Source organism: Balaenoptera acutorostrata, chromosome 11 (assembly GCF_949987535.1).
Source record: "Balaenoptera acutorostrata chromosome 11, mBalAcu1.1, whole genome shotgun sequence".
NCBI lineage: Eukaryota > Metazoa > Chordata > Mammalia > Artiodactyla > Balaenopteridae > Balaenoptera > Balaenoptera acutorostrata.
The window spans coordinates 81,746,164-81,769,641 of record NC_080074.1 but is presented as its reverse complement, the minus strand read 5'-3'; the positions used below and the strand labels follow the sequence as shown (position 1 = coordinate 81,769,641).

General features: G+C 38.7%; 1 protein-coding gene across 4 annotated transcripts in view; it reads right to left on the bottom strand.

The window, feature by feature from the left end:
* The window catches only part of TMTC1 (transmembrane O-mannosyltransferase targeting cadherins 1), a 261,487-nt gene that overhangs the window by 127,648 nt on the left and 110,361 nt on the right, over positions 1–23,478 (bottom strand). For all 4 annotated transcript variants that reach the window (XM_007175694.2, XM_057556024.1, XM_057556025.1 and 1 more), the window contains exons 6-7: positions 7,919–8,000; positions 6,666–6,769 (exon numbers count right to left, since the gene is read on the bottom strand). In XM_007175694.2, coding sequence (XP_007175756.2) covers positions 6,666–6,769; positions 7,919–8,000 — 186 coding nt within the window. The remainder of the gene's footprint in view (positions 1–6,665; positions 6,770–7,918; positions 8,001–23,478) is intronic.

The following is a 23,478-nucleotide window of genomic DNA, read 5'->3' as shown; positions in this document are numbered from 1 at the left end:
AGCCACGGCAATGAGAAGCCCGCACACCACAACGAAGAGTAGCCCCCGCTCACCACAACTAGAGAAAGCCCGTGTGCAACAATGAAAACCCAACGCAGCCAAAAGTCAAATTAAAAAAATATATTAAAAAAAAAATCCTGTGTGTACTTTATTTATACTTACAGCACATCTCAATTCAGACTAGCTGGTAGCCTCATGTGGTTCGTGGCTCCTGTAGTGGACACCACAGATCTAGACAATCACTCTGGTCCTCAGCCCCACCCTCCACCTCTCCAGACATGCAACTGTTCTTGGTTTAATCTTTAATTTGGGATTCCTACTCAAAACCTACCCACAACACTTGGCTCTTGCCCTTTTCTACATTCAAATCCAATTTCAAAATTTTCCAATCTCAAATTTCCGAAATCACTAACCTGTTTTGTTTTGGTTTTTGTCTGTTTTAGTACATGGTTTTTGTCTCCATTCACTCCCTTCTACCTCTGGTGAAAACTTCTAGCTCTTGTTTCTACAGAAATTCCATGTGGGATGGGAGGAATTTGGACATATGAAGGCAAAATTTTCCAACTTGCTTGTCAAGAAAAAGTTGTGCAATCGAAATACAACAATTCTTCTGTTTTTCAGCTTCTTTTTTTTTAATTAATTTATTTTATTTTATTTATTTTCGGCCGCGTTAGGTCTTCGTTGCTGTGCACAGGCTTTCTCTAGTTGTGGCGAGCAGGGGCTACTCTTCGTTGCGGTGCCCAGTCTTCTCATTGCGGTGGCTTCTCTTGTTGCAGAGCACGGGCTCTAGGCATGCAGGCTTCAGTAGTTGTGGCACGTGGGCTCTAAAGCGCAGGCTCAGTAGTTGTGGCTCATGGACTTAGTTGCTCTGTGGCATGTGGGATCTTCCTGGACCCAAACCCGTGTCCCCTGCATTGGCAGGCAGATTCTTAACCACTGCGCCACCAGGGAAGCCCTGTTCTTCAACTTCTAATGACAGTTTTCTTCTCAAGTCAAAAGCAGAAACATGTATCATTCAATGTCATGTCATTCAGCTGATCCACACAAATCTCAATTACAGATGAAAAAAGTTATTGATCAGTTACATAGAATTACTGACAGTTAATACAATCTGAATGTTTGGAACAAAATGGAAAGGTAAAAGATTAAGGGCTTGTTGCCAGCGTATCCTGAATAATGATGACCCCCTCCCCCCATTCTGTATGGATCTATCTTGTAGATTGGACACGCCCAATGGACAAAAATTAAAAGCCAAATTATAAACAGCCTCCGAACTGCTGTTAACATAAACTGTATCAAAGTACAATTTAAAAAATATTAAAAACATAATCCTGTACAAATACACAGTGAAGACTAAAAGTTTACATAACTTATTAATAAGGGAATCACACTTGACAAAGCCAATTTAGAAGAGAATTTGAGTTAGGCAAAACCTTCTTGGATATAACAGCAAAAGCATAAGTAACAACAACCAAAAAACAGATAAATTGGATTTCATCAAAATTAAAAACTTTTGTGCCTCAAAGATCACCATCAAGAAAGTGAAACAACAACCCACAGAAAGGTAAAAAAATGTTCATAAATCATATATCTAGAATATATAAATATTATATGTAGAATATATAAAGAACTATTATAACTCAATAATAAAAAGACAAATAACCCAATTAAAAACTGGACAGGGCTTCCCTGGTGGCGCAGTGGTTGAGAATCTGCCTGCCAATGCAGGGGACACGGGTTCGAGCCCTGGTCTGGGAAGATCCCACATGCCACGGAGCAACTAGGCCCATGAGCCACAACTACTGAGCCTGCACGTCTGGAGCCTGTGCTCCGCAATAAGAGAGGCCGCGATAGTGAGAGACCCGCGCACCGCAATGAAGAGTGGCCCCCGCTCGCCGCAACTAGAGAAAGCCCTCGCACAGAAACGAAGACCCAACACAGCCAAAAATAAATAAATAAATAAAATATTTTAAAAAAAACCAAAAAAAACTGGACAAAGGATCTGAACAGACATTTCTCCAAAGAAGATATAGAAATGGCTAATAAGTATATATAAAGATGCTCAACATCATTAGTCATCAGGGAAATGCAAATCAAACCACAGTAAGATGCCATTTCACACCCACTTGTATAGCTATAATTAAAACAACAACAACAAAAAGACTGTCAAAAAGACAAGTGTTGAAGAGGATGTGGAGAAACTGGAACCCTGATAGACTGCTGGTAGAAATGTAAAATGGTAAAACTGCTTTGGTAAACAGTCTGGCAGTTCCTCAAAAAGTTAAATATAGGGGACTTCCCTGGTGGCACAGTGGTTGGGAATCTGCCTGCCAATGCAGGGGACACGGGTTCAATTCCTGGTCCAGGAAGATCCCACATGTTTTGGAACAACTAAGCCCACGCACCACAACTACTGAGTCCGTGTGCCACAAGTACTGAAGCCCACGTACCTAGAGCCCATGCTCCGCAACAAGAGAAGCCCCTGCTCGCCGCAACCGGAGAAAGCCCGTGTGCAGTAACGAAGACCCAACGCAGCCAAAAAAATAAAATAAAATAAAATAAATAAACATTCTTGTGCTAAAAAAAAAAATCAAATATAGAGTTAACATATATGATCTGGCAATTCCACTCCTTGGTACATATGCAAGAGAAATCAAAACATACATTCAAACAAAAACTTGTACATGAATGTTCATAGCAGCATTGTACGTAATAGCTAAAACGTTCCATTACATGGAAACAACCCAAACGTCCATCAACAGATAAAGGGTAAAATAAAAAGTGATGTATCTATAAAATGGCATACTACTGCAGAATAAAAAAGAAATAAACATTAATATATGTATGCTATGACACGATGAATCTTGAACTTAGTTTACTAAGTAACTTAAACTTAGTTTAAAGTTAGTAAACTAACTTACATAGTTTACTAAGTAAAAGAAGCCAGTCACTAAAGATCACACATCATGTGATTCCATTGATATAACATATCCAAAATAAGTAATTCTATAGAGATAAAAAGTAGATCAATGGTTGCCTAAGGCCAGGGGACCGGGGTGAAATAGGAAACAGCTGCTAATGGATGTAAGGTTTCTTTCTGGGGAGGTGTTCTAAATTTGATTGTGATGATAGCTGCACGGCTCTGTGACTATACCAAAAACCATCGAATTGTACACGTTAAACAGATGAATTGTATAGCATGTAAATTATATCTCAAGCTGTTATTAAATATAAATATAAATTGAATATATATAAGAAACATATAAGTATATATGTATCAATATATACAAACTAAATTTGAAAAACAAGTTTTCATGGTTCATGAAAAAATAAAAAGGCTGGTGAATTAGATACAAGTTTGCCCAATGTCTTGCAAGGCAATAAAACTAACATTTGAAATTTTATTTTCTACTTGAGAGAAAAGAAATAATCACACCTGTCAGATTTCTATATGTAAAATTCTAAGTTGACAGAGTTGTCAAATACAGTAAATGTGAATAATAAGTCAACCAAAGTTGTATTCCTCTAGGTTTGTTAGACAATGTTCTACATTACAGTGAATGCCACGGTCATGTTTTTTCTTATTCTCATGTCTTAGATAATTTTTCTTAACAAAGGTTTCTCATGAGCATACCACAACAATTTTGTATCTGTTTTGTTAGGCAGAAAATGGCAGGGTATTTCCTCTTAGCTAAACACATGGGAATGGATCATCTAAAAGAGAAGGAATCTCAGAACTAAAATCACAGGAAGTCATGTTAAACAAAACAAAGAGTTGACCAAGCAACTCTTAAAAGCTATTAGGATATTTTTTAAAACTACATGTAATTAATAACTATAACAACTATTAAGAGAAAGCTAGTTTGAAAACTCTCACCTGATAATAAAGTTGTTATACCTACTTTAAAAGAAGATATCTTTGCAAGACAGAAGCAAAGATGCTATAAAAGTTGTTCAGTTTACAAATCCAGTAAAAGAGGTGAAGCAATAACGAGATCAATTGATATAGCTGACTGACAAACCTCTGATTGGTAAAGACAGACTCACAGAGCCAGCCAAATCATAGCTAAACTGTACAGCTGATGAGAAGAAAAAAAAAAAGCCAACAGAATTGGAAACAGACTAAGGTAATCCAGTTTAAGAATCATCATCATACCGGAGGTCAAACAATTATGCAAGAAGAGTAGAAACTTTACTCAGGAAAGGAATTAAAGACAATGTTCTGGATGCTTAAATGAGTCAATTATAATGCAGCTGTCTTAGAGGAACGTGAAAGGCCATTTACAGCAACGGTCACTGAAATGTCCCAGGGTATCTATGTATTTTAAGGATGAAACACAAAAACAGAAAGATACGTGTGTTTTTTTTACAAGGGGGAGAATATAAAGATGTTAGGATATTCTGTTCTATCACTTTATATTGATTGAATCGCCTGAGAATAGTCATTCAGATGGATTCACAGACGGAAAGTCCTGGATGAAATGTGTATCAGACCCCTCAGAAAAAATACGTAAAAACCTTGGAAGTGAAAGGCAGAACATGGTGAATGACTGGCCCAAGGTCCTAATTCTGCCAGAGGTTCCACCAAAGAATTTTTTTGACCACCAGCAGGAATAAAAATGCAACCTGACCCCCCTGGCAGCTAAGATGGTATAGACAGAAGGGCAGTGAGCCAGAGACCAAAGGTACCTTGTCTTGACACCAAGGACAGTGGGGCAGTCATGTGTTTGCTGATGACAGAGATAAGAATGAAATGACTGGTTGGTGAGTTGAGAGCAATACGTTCTTGTTCTCATCCGTCTGTTGCTTTGCGCCAGCTTGGCGTTTGGAGACTGGTACGCTCGGGGAATGGGCTGCATCTAACTATGAAGACAAGAATGAGTGCTCAAATTCAGCAGACAAGAACGCTTGGAGGGAGACCAACCGAGGGCTAAGGGAAACGGAGCCAGAAGCAAGAACAGGATCTGGCAAAGCTGTTTTTTTCGCTTAAAGGCAGAAAATAGCTATTGAAGGAGCTGCAGAACCTGAAACAATTTCTCAATGAGCTAAAAATATCCAGACAAGGAGCCCTGGAGATGTTGAAAGCCAGTGAGAGAAACCTAAAAAGGACAAGTAGATTGCAATATTAACAAAAAGCTGGGCTACAGATGTCAAGCTTAATGAATGGACTAATTAAACAGTATTTTGAAAAATATAAGACATAAACAACAACTTATAAGTCTCTAGACTATCTCAAAGGGATAAGCCAACACTGGAGGCTGTATACCATATGGTTTCTGAAGCATATTCAAGATTTTTTAACACAAATGGATGTTGCAAGTAATGCAAACAACTGTGACATAATATTTATTAGAAAAATGGGTCAAACAAATTGGAAGAATACTTTTTGAATGGAAAATAGTCTTTAGAAAGGAAGAAAACACGAAGAACAAAAAAGAAGAGCATACAATGAAAAGAGAGTAGAAATATATCAATTAAAACATATAAAGTAAATGAGTGAAATAAAGCAAGCCTGGCTTTATAAAAACAAAATCCAACAATCTCCCATCCCTAAGAGATACAAGTAAGCTGAAATATAAATGTGCTGTCGGTCAAGGTTTAAGATTTATTATGTCTTTGCAAACACAGAAAAGGGAAGGTCAGTATTACAAAAATGATATTAGACATTAAAAAGAACATAAAACTATGAAAATTTAAGAACAGTACACCTTAATGTATAAACATTATAGAATAATATATCCTGAAGAAACGTTATGAAAACTGTCAAATATAATTATATCTGAAAGTGTCAGAAGTACATCACAGCAGATTGGGTAAGGAATTAAAACCCTCTCAATGAACAAGATCCATTGGTCAACATCACTTCTTGATTCACTATCCTAAATCTCTTAAGGACAAATGGTAAGATACAATTGACTGTATCTTAGCAAAAATTGTTGTTCATTTCTGTTCGCCACTTTCAACTTCCCTGCTGATTTTAACCTTACAAGTAGTTGTAATGTCCAATCAACCTCTACACACTTCTCAGTGCACTGTCCTGTAACATTTGCCATATGAGCCACTCAATAGCTTTTTTTTTTTTTTTTTCGCCGCATTGGGTCTTCGTTGCTGCACACAGGCTTTCTCTAGTTGCGGCGAGCGGGGGATATTCTTCGTTGCAGTAGGTGGACTTCTTGTTGCAGAGCACAGGCTCTAGGCACGCGGGCTTCAGTAGTTGTGGCACGAGGGCTCAGTAGCTGTGGCTCGCGGGCTCTAGAGCGCAGCCTCAGTAGTTGTGGCGCACGGGCTTAGTTGCTCTGCGGCATGTGGGATCTTCCCGGATCAGGGCTCAAACCCGTGTCCCCTGCATTGGCAGGCAGATTCTTAACCACTGTGCCACCAGGGAAGTCCCTCAATAGATATTTATTATTGATAAGTGCTCAACAAAATGCTTGTTGAGTAAACAAATATATACCAAAATGAGAACAATACCAAAAATATTGACAAAACAGCACCATTTGTTGAAAAGAATTCCAAACATCTAAACAGTAGTTTCTTTTCTCCACACACCCTGAATAGAACACAACCTTTTTTTCCTTAAAATGCAAAGACAACATATTGTTTAGGATTATTTAAAACAACCTGATAAAAACCAAGTAAAATTTTAAAAATGTATTTCTACTGACCTTGTAAGAATGTAAGGTGAAAATGAAGCTGGATTATCCTGCTCTGAAAAGAGGGGCATAGATCCTCCCATTATCCACAGACGGAAGTACAGAACAACAATCACCTTCAGAGAAAAGAAGATTTGGTAAGAAAATCATTGATTGTCTGGAGTAAGCCCCACCTTTCTGGAGGATACTTTCAGATGCTTTACAAATATTTTGATCTACAAACACTTTTTCTAGTGAACATTTCTGTAAAATCCTAACATTGAAGATGAGTAGGAAAGTAGTTGGGTAGAGGGAAGAGTAAACAATGAAGGTGATGATGGAAAGGCAAGCAAATCTTAATAACAGCCATCAGTTTCAAGCACTTATGAGCTGTTATCCATTGTTATCCACTAAAGGCTTTCCATCCACCTGAGGCCTCCCAATTTGCCCAGAATCCCACAGCTAGTAAACTGCAAGATCCAGGAGTTGGACCCATGTCATTGGTCTCCAATGCCCAGGTTATTAACCATCCCTCTCACAGAGCCCCATGAAAGTTAACTTAAACTATGATAGATGATACTTCTGTGTCCTGAATAAATACATTTGGAAATGCTCCAACTCTCAAATGCTCTGGAGCAGACCACTCATGCAAGGGTTATTTCAACAACCCCAGGAAACATCATTTGTGTCTACTCAGTGGAATTTTATCACTGAATGGCGCTATCCTGTTGCAAAGGTGCATAAGAAAACCAGAGGCCAGAGACACTTCTGTGGTGATAAGTTCTGTTTATAGAAGAATCCACCCACACAGACCTTCTAGATGTTATTCTCATTTCAATAGGACCAATTATGTTGTTTCTGTTAAAGTCAGAGGGAAATCTTTGCTTCAATAAAAGGTAAAAGATTAATTTTGGGAGGTAGTTAAGCCTGGACTTTTTCCCATGAATATCACTGGCTTATTTCATGAATGCTTTTTATAAAAGTGCAACACTAGATAACTGATACAGCCAGGTTTGTGTTGCAGAGACAACACAGCATCAGCACCTTGAAAACGGCACAAAAAATATTATAGTTAATACTGTTGGTGTCATTGAATTCACATAGCCCTAGAATGCTTCCATACATACATTCCAAAGCTTTGTAACATTTATAGCGTGTAAATTCTTTGATCTTAAGATCATATTGTTAGACGCTACTGCTGACTCAAACAATCTGGATCATGTCTCTGAGTCAAATTAAAGTGAAATATTTCTTATCAGATATTTCAAAAGCATATATGTACTTACATAACTTATGACCAAAATGGCCCTTTTTAAGAATGGCCTCATGGTAAGCAAGAAATTTCTATTGCTGCTTGCTGTCAGATACCTGAAACAGGAAAGAGAAAACATCTTAAATAAGTGTCAGAGTCTACCACAAATAATGCTTTCCTTTCAGTGTGAATAGACTAGCTCAAGAGAAGGCTAGAAAGGATCATAGCTAAGAGCATGGCTTCTGGAACCAGACGACGTGGATTTCAATCCCCCAGCTCTGCTGCCTACTGTCTGGATGATCTGGGGCAAGTTTTCTAACATCTCTGCACGTCTTTCTCACTTATAAAAGAGTGGAAAATAATAGTATCTACTTCACAGGAAAGTTGTGAAGAATAAGTGTGATAATATATGGAAAACAACCTAACTGTAAACTAGTTAGCTATAAATATTACTATCCCATCTAATCCCAAATAACACAGGTATTCTGGCAACTATATGATCACACTAGTCACAGGGATGATCTTAAACAAAATAAGATTTAATTTGCCTACTGAATGTAATTTGAGAGGGACAATGTCTTCCACCCACAAAATAGCTCACAAATGTCTTACCCCTAAAAAAAAGGATGCTAAGGTTTTATGAGGTTAGTAATTTATCCAAGGTAACAAAGTTATTAAGCATTGGTGGTCAAACAGAGCTCACCCATATGCAATGGATAATTTCCTCATCTTCCTATGACCTTTGGAACCAAACTAGGTTACAAGAATGTCACTTCTAGAGGGGCAGCAACTTGTGTGGACGCTGCATCTCCCACAGTTCACCCACTTGTACTCATCCACATAGAAGACATGTGATTGTCTGGTTTTAATAAAGACGATGAAAGGGAAGCAAGAGGAGATTGTCAACAAACTTCAGGAAACCCTAAAGTCCTTTTCACCTACAGGCAAATTTCTGTACAAAGTGTAGGGAAAAAAGTCAAACTGAACCACATAATCCAGCAAACATTTCCCACCTCATCCTTGTTTCCCCTGCCCTTTTTCATTTTTTTCTTTTACTTTTTTTAGTCTAATTTTTCCTCAAAGGAATCCTCCCCCAGAAACTCTTAAAATCTGCATTTCAATGTGGTATCTTCACACAGCGAGGATGTTCTCTAAGGAGAGAGATCCTTTTGAAGACCTGAGTGGGTTAGCAGCTCACAAAGAAACGTCTAACTTGACGGCTTACAAAATACATGCGGTTCCTGTTTTGTTAAAGCTAAGTGCGTCCAAGTGGCTCTGTAAGGAGGAGACAGTGTCACTCAGAGGCAGGTCCCTTCCTTCTTGCTTCCCTTTTCTTCTTCCAAAAAACAGTACACAGAGCCACCTCTTAGCAAGCCCTGGACTGGATCCACCCCCAAGCACTACATTTAAATCCTTTCTTCTCCCTTAGCTCTCAAAAGAGAGCTTGGCAAGGAGTAAGGCCAGGGATACTGTCAGCTCTCAGGACGCAGGTGCATCTTTTCTGTCCTGAAATGGGCTTGAGGGAGTTTACCACTTCCTGAAACTGCACAGGAGATTTTGTGTATGTCTGCATCTGTGCATTTCTTTGAGGTAAAGTCCTTGACTTTGATCTCCAGTGTCAGCTAGGTCTGTGATTCCAAAAAGTTAAAACACTGCTACGTGCATTTTCTCAGCTCCCCCTCTATCATCATCATTTTCAGGCCAACTCAACAAAGACCAACCCTGGATATTTCTGCTATTCCTTTACAGGATGTGGATAAATGGCAGCAGGAAGGGAAAGGGAATGGCAGTGCGGGAAGGAAAAGGGTTGCAACACATCTGAATGAAAAAGTCCTTCTTGGGTTGGTCTGCTTTTAGAAACTTCATTTCTCAGGTTCCCTCTGTTGCTTGTTTATTTTAACACCGTGGAAAAATTAGAAGTGGTTTCCCTTATATAAAACAAACCACAGGGTTTCAGATGTTAAACTTAGGTAATTCATATTTTGTTTCACTGAAAGCTCACTGTGATGGTTATTTCAGAGACATTTATAAAGTGTCCCTTTGTTTGCAAATTCTTCCTCCTTGAGAAGTTCTATTTCCTTAAAGAGTTCAGTTAAAGGTGTCAAATAAGTTACTCTTTAAATGTAGCATCCCAAAGCAATGAAAGCCTAGAATGACACAGAGAGCAGTGGTTGAAAAAAATGACCTCCTTTCAAGATTTCAATTTCCAGTTGTTGACCAAAATTAAATGAGATAATAAGCCAAAATGACCCTTTTTTGGTAAGCACTAGGTCAGAGGCTGAGATTACTAGCTCATACAGAGAGCAGTCTAAGAGTTGAATTTTCTGCATCTCCTCCTCCCCCTCCTACAACGAAATTGGACAGTGGAATTTTTTCCCCCTTAGTCCATGATGTCTGTGAATTAGAAACAAACAACAACAAATAATAACAATAATATAAAAAGAGCAAATAATATGTGTCAGATACAAACGTAAGTGATGTAAATATACTAATTTCTTTATAATTTCTTTGTAATTTCAACAATTCTTTGAGGAAAAACATTATAATTCCTTTTTAATAGAGGAGGACACTGAAAAACTAGAAGTAATACTTAACCATAATATCAGATTATCTCAGCTACTCATTTCAATCACAAGTTAACATAGCTGAGCATGACTTATAAACACAAGGATACGCAAATGCCATCACTGATAATTTTCAACTTCAGTCAAATTCTCCATTGTTTTCCCTGCAAAGCCAGAGAACATGCCAACAACAAAACCAAACCACTGAGGAAACCACTAGAATGGGAAGCAAGGGTCCAGGGTTCTATTCTTGTGCTTCAAACTAATTTGTCACATGACTTGGTAGAAATCTACAGGAGCTTCATTTTCTTGCTATATCAATGACAGTTAGACTAAGTGGTTTCAGGGTCCCTCTCAGGTTCAAAATATTATGATCCCTGGATGTTCTCACCAACTGATGACATCAAAGATGACAAATAAAGAAAAACATAGAAAAACCTACTGAAACTTTAAAAAAGGAATGCCAAGCAATTAGGGTGAAGCAAATACTAGTTGATCCCTCACTTTTAAGGAGACCCTTGAAATTTGCTGTTGCACATAAAAAAAAAAACATTTTAACATTAGTTTGGGGTATCGGCATTACCAAATTCTGCATTTTTAACAATTTCTGATTTTAGGCAAGTAAAAGCAAGATCAAGATTATCCAAAATGAATTTCCTAACCGGTGCTCCTCACACCCCAAGTTTTCTGACCCCAAATTTTCTAACTACTAACACCCACCTCCTCAGTTGATCATGTTCAAATATTCAGAGCTAATTGGGACTTCTGCCTGAAGTTACCCTCCATAGATACTCAGTCCTTAAATGCCATTGAGAGGTCTTAGGTGAGACCAGGACAACCTGCCACCTGAAGTTGTAAGCAGCTTTTTTCAGGAAAGAGCTCTTTGCAGGAGGTCCCTTTTGTCTTATCACTTTAGCAAAGCTATATTTTAACTAACCTCTGGCCCAAACCTTTCAAATCTTTTGATCACACAACACTTTGCCTAACCTGTTGGTTCTTTCCTTAGATCAAAGAAATAGAAATGAAGAATAACTAATTAACAGATGACCAGATCTCTTCCCTAGCTTCCCCTTCAGTTATCTCATAAACAAACTGTGTGAACAAGATAAGCATCTAAAAAAAGATCACAGGGAGTCCACAGGCCTGCGCACAGTGGGGGATGGTGATGACTCTGACCCCCTATTTCAATGATTAACTGAGATTACTTCCCATTTTTCCCCTTAAAAATTTTCATGGCCACGCAGAACATTCAGAGACGGTTTTGGGACGCAAGTCCGCCTTTCCCCCAGATAACCAGCTTTCTGATTAAAGGAACTTTTCCGTCTCTACCAGCGCTTGTCTCTCGTATCCGAGATCTGAATTCGGTAACAAAGTCACCAACCCCATAATCTTTTTTTTTTTTTTAATTTATTTATTTTTATTTTTGGCTGCGTTGGGTCTTTGTTGCTGCACGCGCGCGGGCTTTTCTCTAGTTGCTGCGAGCAAGGGCTACTCTTCGTTGCGGTGCGCAGGCTTCTCATTGGGTGGCTTCTCTTGTTGCAGAGCACGGGCTCTAGGCACGCAGGCTTCAGTAGCTGTGGGTCGCGGGCTCTAGAGCGCAGTCTCAGTAGCTGTGGTGCACGGGCTTAGTTGCTCTGCCACATGTGGGATATTCCCAGACCAGGGCTAGAACCCATGTCCCCTGAATTGGCAGGCGGATTCTTAACCACTGCGCCACCAGGGAAGCCTCCAACCCCATAATCTTGAGGGTTAAATGAATGCTTATTATTTTAAGTCACTGAACTTTGTTAACACAAAATTATTGTGTTAATAGCTAATCGATACATACAGCAAGATGATCAATAAATGTTTACGGACCCTAATAGAATTTTTAAAATATTTATCTGTACCCACTCACCCTCTTTTCTTTATCTGTGTTCTCCTTACCCTCCAGTGCTAGACTGGGTGCAAAATACGAACTCATCGCTTGGGGTTTGGACAGTGAGCTGGAGGATTCCTGGTGGATTAAATGAGAATATTATATTAGACTTTCCAGCCCTTCTCAGAAACCTGATAATTTTTGCCTTAATAACAGCTCCAGTGGCAAATATCTCAGCTACAAGTTATTACTATTTAATAATACACTAATAAATTGGGACTTCCCTGGTGGTCCAGTGGGTAAGACTCCGTGCTCCCAATGCAGGGAACCCAGGGTTCAATCCCTGGTTGGGGAACTAGATCCCACATGCATGCTGCAACGAAGATTCCGCATGCTGCAACTAAGACCCGTCGCAGCCTAAATAAATAAATAAATAAATAAATAAATAAATAAATTTAAAAAATCAATATACTAATAAATTATAGAAAGCTATATACAAAATTCCTTCTTGAACACCTGTCATACTAATTTAATTTCTCCTGCTCTTTCAAGGTAGTAAAGAAAATTAACAAAGAGTCACATACTATGACCAAAAAAAGAAAGAAAGAAAAAATTTGAATTCAGGGCTTTTTAGAGTAGGAGTTTAGAAATCCTGCTTCTCTTTGAAACAGAGAGAGAAAAGATCTCTCAGTTGACCAAAGTAGCAAAGACATAGCTCACATTAGAAAAGATGAAAAGATTAACAAAAACAACAAAAGAAATTTGTGTCTTCGGTTTCTCTCTGATTGCACTCTCCTTGAACCCATAAAGTGCCTCACCTAAATTGCAATAACCAGTGGCATTCTATAGAGGAGCAGAACTACTCTTGATGTCTTCTTTGATATTCAAATGCAGATTCCAAAGGGAAGGAGCTAGCTGTTTTAAGACAAAATGAATTTCTAAATTCAATCTACTCAGAAACCCAAAGTGACTTTCAGTACCCCATTCTGTGGCTCTGGTAACATTTCTTCTTGAAAATTTAAACTCAACTCAGCAAGTTACTTGCAAAGAAATATTTACTTAGATTATCACACATAGAATAGTGGAAATAAAGACAGAGAAGGCAAAGGGGGATATGATTTCAGTTCTTTTAACCATTCTGAAAATCAGTTAGAAATGGAAGGGATCAAAACAGCTCAGGTAGTTTTACAGGTGAAAAGAAAAAAAGCCCCAAAATGTTATTTGACTTGCAAAAGGTCACGTTCCTTTAGTGTCAAAGGTCAATGAGTTCAGGCTTCATTAATTTAGTCAGAGGGGCTAATTTATATTCCCGCTGCAATGAATTTAGTCGGAGGCACCAATTCTTATTCTTTCTATATGTAAACCAAAAATTCATTTTGGTGATATCACTCTTGCTTGTCATTAAAGTAGCAGGTTAGTTTCAATTCATTAATAATAAGGGATACTTAATGCATTTAATACATGTCAGTCACTGTGCTAAGTGCTTTACCTTTTAAATCGCATTTAATTCTCATACTAGCGCTGTGAGTCCATACTTGTCCCCATCTTGTTAATGAGGCTGAAGGAGGTACTCACTCAGGATCTCGAAGCTGGCAAGTGGCAGAGGTGAGACCCAAACCCAAATCCACAGCACCCACTACTCGATACAGCATAAAAGTAAAACGGAGTTGCTTTATTCAGTACACTTTCAACATGGATTATTTAATAAATGGCATTTCTGCTTGGTAACAACACAGTGACTTCTACTTAATTAAAAATGATAAAGTTCATCTTTATCAGTTAGTACCGATCTACAATAAAACCTATGATAAAAATTTTTCATACCAATGAGCGGGCTGAGGCAGTACACAATTCTTGAGGCGTCTTTTAAGAAGTATGCATTTAAACGTTAATGTATGTAGTGATTGCCGCAGGTCAAAATGCAAACTCCATGTACAGCGGGTTGATTCAGAAATTCTAAATGAGAAGAGACGGCTACAAGAAGAAGGTGAGCAGGACTAGGAGGGTGTGACTGCGCCGTGATGTGATCAGCCAGCCCCACAGGGAGGAGCAGCAAGCAGAAGCAGAGAGGGAGATAGGACAAGACAGGGACAACGAAGCTGACACCTGAGGAAGAGGAAGGAGTGAATTGGGCGAGGAGAAAAGGTGAAAAACACATATACAGAGGCCTAGGATTGAGAGTTGGGAAGCAGGATGAGGAAATGAGAGACGGTCATATAGCTGCAGGATTTAATAGTGGCAGAAGGCTGAGTGGGGAGGCTGGAGAGGCAGGCTGGGGCCACGTTACCATGGTCCTTCACATCCCACTGTGGGGTCTGGGCTTTGTTCTGATGGTTGTGAGCAGTCAGTGAAGGGCTTGAGGCAGAGATGACCCAATCTGATTTCCAGAAATGGGGCATCAGCAGTGTATGACACTGGTACCGTGTCCACACTGAGGTCCATAACAAAGAGCAAAGGGCCCCAAAGTCCAAAGGGGAACATGGTGGACAGAACTTATTCTGGAAGTTTCTGAGATATCAGATTTAGAAACAGATGGGAGGTTCTCGTCCAAGTAGGTGGAGAAACCTTTTCGTAAGGATAAATAAGAAAAGCTTGTGTTGTTACATCTATTTAGCAGTATGATTTAGGTGTTAAGTTTCTTCTTAACACACTTTAATTTTATGTTAATTGGTCATTAATTTAGTGCATGTATAAAATCTTTCTACTAACCAGAATATTTAATTTGCCAAAATAAGAATGTATCACAAGAAGATGCATATTATGTATTTGTCTGGCATTTTCTATGTCAAAGGGCTTTTCAATCCAGTCTAACATTTAATCCTCCAAAGATCCACATGAGGTTGCCAAACAGACAGCACTGGCCACATCTTGCAGATCCAGACCTAGTGAGCAGTGAATCCAAACCAGAATTGACTTTTCTGATGCCCGACTGCATGCCTTTTAACTGTCTCCTCTCCAATGATGCTGAAAGACAGCACTTGCTATGGGTTTTCCCTTATGCCCATCAGTCCAAACTTGTTGTACACCAGAGTCTCTAAGAAACCCATGGAAATGAAATCACTGCAACTTGCAATACATATTTGTGCAGATACACAAGTAAACTTTTGCACTGAAAACGAGATTAAAAACAAACTATAATCACACTTTCTGATTTTATCCCCTTTATTGGGATAAATGGGCTGATAAATTCAAGCACAATTAAGCTAGTGAAAAAGAGTATTTGATATTGGATTGTCCTGGTAAACTGAAGAAACACGCATTCTGTTAACAATAATAGTAGTGAAAGTGTTTTGTGCCCCTGGCACAGTTCTTATGTGTATAATCCTTAGCACGTTCCTATAAGATGTACACTCTTAGTATCTTCCTCTTACAAGGAGAAAACCGAGGCATTAATGGTCAAGTAACTTGTTGCAAGGTCCCACAGGTAGTAAGCCAGAAGAGTCCCAATATAAAACCACGCTCTGCTCTTAACCATCAGTGCTCTGCTGTCCTTCAATCACTGCCAACTAAATCTGTTTTCACCTTCCAGGAAGATGATTAAATTTCAAATACTACTCTCAGAAGTACAAACGTATCAATAACATGTTTTAAAGGATGTTAATTCAGGATACCAGAAGATACCTGATCAATTCAGGAAATTAACAAAAAGGCTGCTACAACTACATCACTGTGAAAAACAAGAAGCTATTCCAACAACATTTAATTTTGTTATTATATACGTCTCAGGTTACTGCATTATAGTTCAACATCTGTATACACTACAGAGTAATCACCACCACAAGTCTAGTTATCATCCATCACCATACAGTAGACCCCTATCACCCATTTCCCCTGCACTCCAACTCCTCCTCCTCTGGTAACTATTAGTCTGTTCTCTGTATCTATAAATTTGTTTTTGTTTTTGTTTGTTCGTTGTTTTTTTTTAAATTCCACATATGAGTGAAATCATACATTACTTATCTTTCTCTGTCTGATTTATTTCACTTAGCAAAATACCTCAAGGTCTGAATGGCAGGATTTCATTCTTTTTAAGGACTGAGGAGTATTTGATGGATGCTTAGGCTGTTTCCATATTTTGGCTATTGTAAATAATGCTGCAATGAACAGAGGGGTGCTGAAATCTTTTTGAATTAATATTTTTGTGATATTCAGATAAATATCCAGAAGTGGAATAGGTGGTTCATATAGTATTAATAGTTCTACTTATTTTTTTTTTAAATCAGTGATTTTTTTTAAACATGTTTCTGCTTCTTAGCCATTATTGGAACACACTACATTTTTTTTAAATTAATTAATTAATTAATTAATTTATTTATTTTTGGCTGTGTTGGGTCTTCGTTTCTGTGCGAGGGCTTTCTCTAGTTGCGGCAAGTGGGGGCCACTCTTCATCGTGGTGCGCAGGCCTCTCACTATCGCAGCCTCTCTTGTTGCGGAGCACAGGCTCCAGACACGCAGGCTCAGTAGTTGTGGCTCACAGGCCCAGGTGCTCCGCGGCATGTGGGATCTTCCCAGACCAGGGCTTGAACCCATGTCCCCTGCATTAGCAGGCAGATTCTTAACCACTGCGCCACCAGGGAAGCCCCTCTACTTAATTATTTTGAGGAATCTCCATACTGTTTTGTACAGGGGCTGCACCAATTTACAGGCCCACTAATAGTGTACAGCAGTTCCCTTTTTTCCACATCCTCTACATTTGTTATATCTTGTCTTTTTGATATGTCATTCTAACAGGTGTGAGGTGATATCCCATTGTGGTTTTGATTCACATTTCCCTGATAATTAGTGACGCTGAACATTTTTCTATGTGCCTGTTGTATAGTCTTCTTGAGCAAAATGTCAATTCAGATCCTCTGCCTAATTTTTAATTGGGTCGTTTGTTTTCTTGTTGTGTTTTATGAGTTCTTAATATATCTTGGGTATTAACTCCTTATTGGATATATAATTTGCAAATATCTTCTCCCATTCAGTAGGTTGCCTATTTGTTTTTATGATAGTTTCTTTTACTGTGCAAAAGCTTTTCATTTGATGTAGTCCTGTTTGTTTTTTATTTTGTTTATTTTTTATCTTGCCTTTGGAATCATATCATAAAACGTATCATAATCATAAAAACATTGCTAAGATCAAAGTCAATGAAGTTACTGCCTACATTTTCTTCTGGGAATTTTATGGTTTCAGGTCTTCTATATTCAAGTCTTTAAGCCACTTTGACTTAATTTCTGTGCAGGGTGTAAGATAATGGTCTGATCTGACGCTTTTGCATCAGTTTTCCCAACACCATTTATTGAAGAGACTGTCCTTTCTTCATTGTATGTTCTTTGCTCTCTGTTGTATAGTAATTGTCCATAGATGAGTGGGTTTATTCCTTGGCTCTCAATTCTGTTCCATTGATCTATGTGTCTATATTTGTGCCAGTACCATACTGTTTTGATTACAATAGCTTTGTAGTATAGCTTGAAATCAGGATGTGTGATACCTCCAGCTTCGTTCTTCTTTCTCAAGATTATTTTGGCTGACAGAGGTCTTTTGTGTTTCCATACAAATTTTAGAATTAGTTTTTCTAGTTCTGTGAAATATGCCATTGAAATATTGACAGGGATTGCACCAAATCTGTAGATTGCTTTGGGTAGTACAGACACTTTAACAATATTAATTCTTCCAATCCCTGAACATGAACTATCTTTCCATTTTTTGTTTCTTCTTCAGTTTCTTTCATCAGTATCTTACAGTTTTCAGTGTACAGGTCTTGTATCTCCTTGGTTAAATTTATTCCTAAGTATTTAATTCTTTTTGATGCAATTGTAAATAGAATTGTTTTCTTAATTTCTCTTTCTCATAGTTCATTATTAGTATATAAAAAGACCACAGATTTCTGTACATTGATTTTGAATCCTGTAACTTTACTGAATTCATTTATTAGTTCTAACAGTGTTCTGGTGTAGTCTAGGATTTTCTATATATAGTATCACATCATCTGCAAATAGTGACAGATTTACTTCTTCCTTTCCAAACTGGATGCCTTTTATTTCTTTTTCCTTATAGAACTGCTGTGGCTAGGACTTCCAATACTATGTTGAATAAAAGCAGCGACAGTGGGCATCCTCGTTTTGTTCCTGATCTTAGAGGAAACACTCAGCTTTTCACTGTTGAGTATGATGTTAGCTGTGGATTTGTCATATATGGTCTTTATTATGTTGAAGAACATTCCCTCTATACCCACTTTGTTGAAAGATTTTATCATAAATGGATATTGAATTTTGCCAAATGTTTTTTCTTCAACTAATGAGACAATCATATGATTTTTATCCTTCATTTTGTTAATGTAGTGTATCATGTTGACTGGTTTGCAGGTGTTGAATGATCCTTGCTTCCTTAGAATAAATCCCACTTGATCATGGTGTATGATCCTTTTAATATAGTGTTGGATTTGGTTTGTTAATATTTTGTTGAGGAGTTTTCCATCTATGTTCATCAAGGATATTGGCCTGTAATTTTCTTTTTTTGTGATGTCATTGTCTGGTTTTCGAATCAGGATAATGCTGCCTCTGTAAAATGCATTTGGAAGGTTTTCCACCTTTTCAACTTTTTGGAAGAATTTGGGAATAGGTATTAAATTTTCTTTAAATGTATTACACAATTTTCCAGTGAAGCTGTCTGGTCCTGGGCTTATGTTTGTTAGAACTTTTTGATTACTGTTTCAATCTCCTTATTAGGTAATGGGTCTATTCAGATTTTCTATTTCTTCATGATTCAGTCTTAGAAGACTGTATGTTTCTAGAAATTTATCCATTTTTTTCTACTTTGTCCTATTTGTTGGTGTATAATTGTTTATAGCAGTCTCTTATGACCCTTTGTATTTCTGTGATATCAGTTGTAACTTCTCCTCTTTCATTTCTGATTTTATTTATTTGAGCCCTCTCTCTTTTTCTTGGTTAGTCTAGCTAATGGCTTGTTGATTTGGTTTATCTTTTCAAAAACACCTTTGTTTTGTTGATCTTTTCTATTTTTTTGAAGTCTCTATTTCATTTATTTCCACTCCGATCTTTATTATTTTGTTATACTAATTTTGGGCTTCATTTGTTCTTCTTTTTCTAGCTCCCTTAGGTGTAAAGTTAGATTGTTTGCTTGGCATTTTTCTTGTTTCTTGAGGTAGGCCTGTATTGCTATGAACTGTCCTCTCAGAACCGCTTTTGCTACAACCCATAGATTTTGATATGTTGAATTTCTGTTTTCATTTGTCTCTAGGTTTCTTATTTCTCCTTTGATTTCCTTGATGACCTGTTGGTTATTCAGTAGCATGTTGTTTAATCTCCACATTTGTATTTTTTTCCATTTTTTTCTTGTGATCGATTTCTAATTTCATACCATTGTGGTTGGAGAAGATGCTTGATATGATCTCAATCTTCTTGAATTTATTTAGACTTGTTTTGTTACCTAACATGTAATCTCTCTTAGAGAATCTTCCATATGCACTTGATAAGAATCTACTCTGCTGCTTTTGGATGGAATATTCTCTATATATACCTAATTAAGTCAGTGTGGTTTAATGTATCATTTCATTTGATGTTTATTGATTTTCTGTCTGGATGATCTATCCATTAATATAAGTGGAGTGTTAAAGTCCCCTACTACTATTGTATTGCTTTCAATTTCTTCCTTGAGTCTGTTAATATTAGCTTTATATATCATGGTGTCCTTCTGTTGGGTGCATATACATTTATAAACGTTATACCTTCTTATTCAAGGGAGGTCCCCTATGTAGGCTATGTGTCCTCTAGTTGAGATGGGGCCATGGCTACTGCTGTGGTATGCAGGTGGGTGGGGCTGGCCCCCAAAACAGTTGCAGAGCCTGGCAGGCTATGAGGCTCAGCTGAGGGTGCAGGGGCATGTGGGGTTCTCAGAAAGACGTGTGTACTGGTGCTAACAGGTTAGATGGAGATTTCCAAAATGGCACCTGCCAGTGCCAGAATTAGCAAGGTAGCCTGAGGTCATAAAAATGATCCCCACCATTCTATCAGTTCCTGGGGAGCGTCCCTCTCCAGCAGATGCTTCAAGACTAGTAAGTGGGTCCCCTTCACCTAGGTCCCGTGCATTTTTTAAATATAGTGTTTTTATACTGGTTTTTGGTTAGAGTGAGTCTACATGTAAGCCCTTTAAAAGCAGGTTTCCATCCCCTGTAGCTCTATGGCTTTCCTGGATGTCCTCCCCGTTGGTTTTCAAAGCCAGGTGTTTTGGGGCCTCATCTCTCCTGTGCAGAATTACAGGGTTGGGGCACCTGACGTGGAGCTTGGATCCCTCTCTCCTCAGGGAAAGGATCCTTACCTTCATGCTCCTTCCAATTGTGCATTGCTGCAGCTGGGGTGTGGTTTTTTCTTTGGCAAGATTGTATCTCTGTTTCTCCTACCCATCTCAATGCTGTCCTTTCACCCTTTATTGTAGAGACTCTGTTCATCAAGTTTTCTGGTCCTTTTCAGGGGAATTATTCCACATGAAGCTATAGATTTGTTGTGTCCATGAGAGGAGGTGAGTTCAGAATCTTCCAATGCTGCTATCTTAAACCCTCTCCCCAGCAATATTCAATTTAACAAGCAAAATATTGACTATTAAAAGCAATATATGAAAGGATTAAATGCATACATTTAACATTTAAATAACAGCTAACATTTATTAGGTGCATAACATAGGCCAGAAACTGTTCTAAGCACATGCATTAACTCTTTAAACACGCACACACCACCAACAACAAATAACAACTATGAAGCAGGTGTTATAGTTATTCTCATTTTATAGATGGGGAAACTGAGGCATAAAGAAGTGAATGAACTTGCCTGAGATCATAAAGCCAGTAATTAGTACAACTGGGGCTTGAACCTATGCACCTGGTTCCCTAGCCCACATCTCAACGCTACACCAACCTTTCTGTACTTTCTTAACAGCCCCAAGGAGCAGTTCACTTGATAAAGGACTAAAGGAGTTCAGAGAAGGAAGAAATCAACATGGGCTGGAAAAGGAAGGGAGGATGTGGAGAATAGGTGAGACTCGACCTGGGCCTAGAGGGACAAAAGGTGGGAGAGCAGGGGAAGCCAGAAGGGGCCAAGAGCAGGGGTGCCCACATTGCTGCACAGGGACTGGGGTGAGCACAGCCTGCCCTGGGCAATGAGGGCTCCCTGCAAACACAGCAAAGCAGCCCCTACTCCTGTACTTGGTGCACTCCTCAGTGTTTCACACTCAAGTGTCCGAAATCTGAATACAGAAAAGTTAAACTGAAAGTATAAAGCCCTGATGGCTTGAACAGCAGTAGAATATACCTAAATATGATTGATTGATGTTGATTCCATCTGCTTTTTGCTCAGCCATATGTGGGCAAAGCAATCTCACCCAGGCAGCTACCTTTCCCCTAAGCTTCCTCACCTGGTGTCACCCTTATCATTAGGGCTCTTTAAGTACCTGGAGCTGGACTGCCTCTCCCCATAGTCCCAACTCTGACCTGCTCCCTGGGTACCCAGGACATAGACTGGGCCACCACTGCTAATGGGAGAGGCCATCTTGTGTTACGGGTCAGCATCCTTTCTTGGTCTCTCCTCCACTGTTGCATCCAGGTAGGACAGAGGCCAGGCTGGCCCAGCCAGGTCTCTCTCTATCCCACTTTCATGCTTGTAACTGGGAGAGGAACATAGGCTGGGGTCTGTGCTACAGATCCAGGCAGCTTAGATTTAGGGCAGGGAGAGGAGAAAGTCTCACTTAAACATTTACAAAGCCACTTTCTCCAATCCAGCTTTCAATCTAAGGCCTTGCATAGCTTACTCATCACCACCCCCCTCCCCCGTCCTCATGCACACCCTCTGTAGCAACTCGTAACAACAGACAGTAAATCCAGAAGCTCCCAAGCACACATGGTTCCATTCATTGAGTTCATGTAGAGGCCAAGGAGGACATTTGGCAGCCTGGGCTTCCTGCAGACCATGGCTACTCCTGAAATAGATAACCTCCCTGCAGCATTGCACTTGCTGTGGTCAAAGGCCTGCAGCAGAGTAAGTGGCCTAAGGAAACACAGCACCATTCACAGGGACATAAGCAGTGGTGACACAGGAGAAGAGAAACAAACATCCAGAGACATCTCATTTCCCCAGCTCCAACCCCTAAAGCCCTTTATATTTAAGGCAAGGAGGACTGACTATCGGAGCTGCAAGGACCAGAAAGTGGGGGGTCAGTCATTCCTGCGTGATTTTGGCAAACATTTTTAAAATTCACTTTTCCTGCAAGAATCTTACTTCGGGGGATTCAAGTTTTATTTCCCTAGGAAGTCCATTTTTTACATTGAGGATAATGTACGTTATGACGTTTACTAAAAATTCAAAACTTTTAATACTTCAACTCTGGGCAATCTGGTTTTGTTTTTAAATTCCAAAGCTCGTGCACACTGAAAGTTCCTGAGGAGACAGCTATAACTAAGATTTCACAGTAAAAACAACAATCACAGCAGTTCTTAGCACAGAGTACACATAACATAGAAACAATCATTATTCATATAATTTTCAGAGTTTTAATGTTTGCATATAATGTCTATTGTTATTGCATAAGTTAGGAATCCATAATAATTGTCTATATTTTTTTCAAATGCATATTTCTTTTGGTTACATAATTTTTAAAACTTTCTCCTAATTTCCTCTAGACCTAAGGGTTACATTTTAAAACATACTATAAAAAGCCTAAGCAGAAAAGTTGCCAAACGAACTAGAACTTCCAGTCCCTGTCATACTATTCATACATATATTCACATATTTAATTATATTTATTTATATTTTGCTTCTATGTTCCAAACTAAACATTTAGAAAATACTGTTATAATATCACAGTTTGCTAAGTTTTAATTATCTCTGTATATGATGTCTTGTTTGCCAGGTGAAATCTCTATGGGTCCCTCATCCTAAGCTCTCAAATTATGGCTCCCTTGATATACAGGGGATGCTGGACATGGTGAACCTGGGACACGAGGCAAGCCCGTTAATCTCCCTTGGTCTCGGGAACCTCAGCCATAAAATGGTCATCATAATTTCTACCTTACAAGGTTGTTGAAAGGATTTCAATGAGGTGAGGTATGTAAGGTGGTCAAAATAGTGCCCAGCTCATAAAGGTACCCAAAGTAGCCATCATTATAATAGTGACCACAACCCA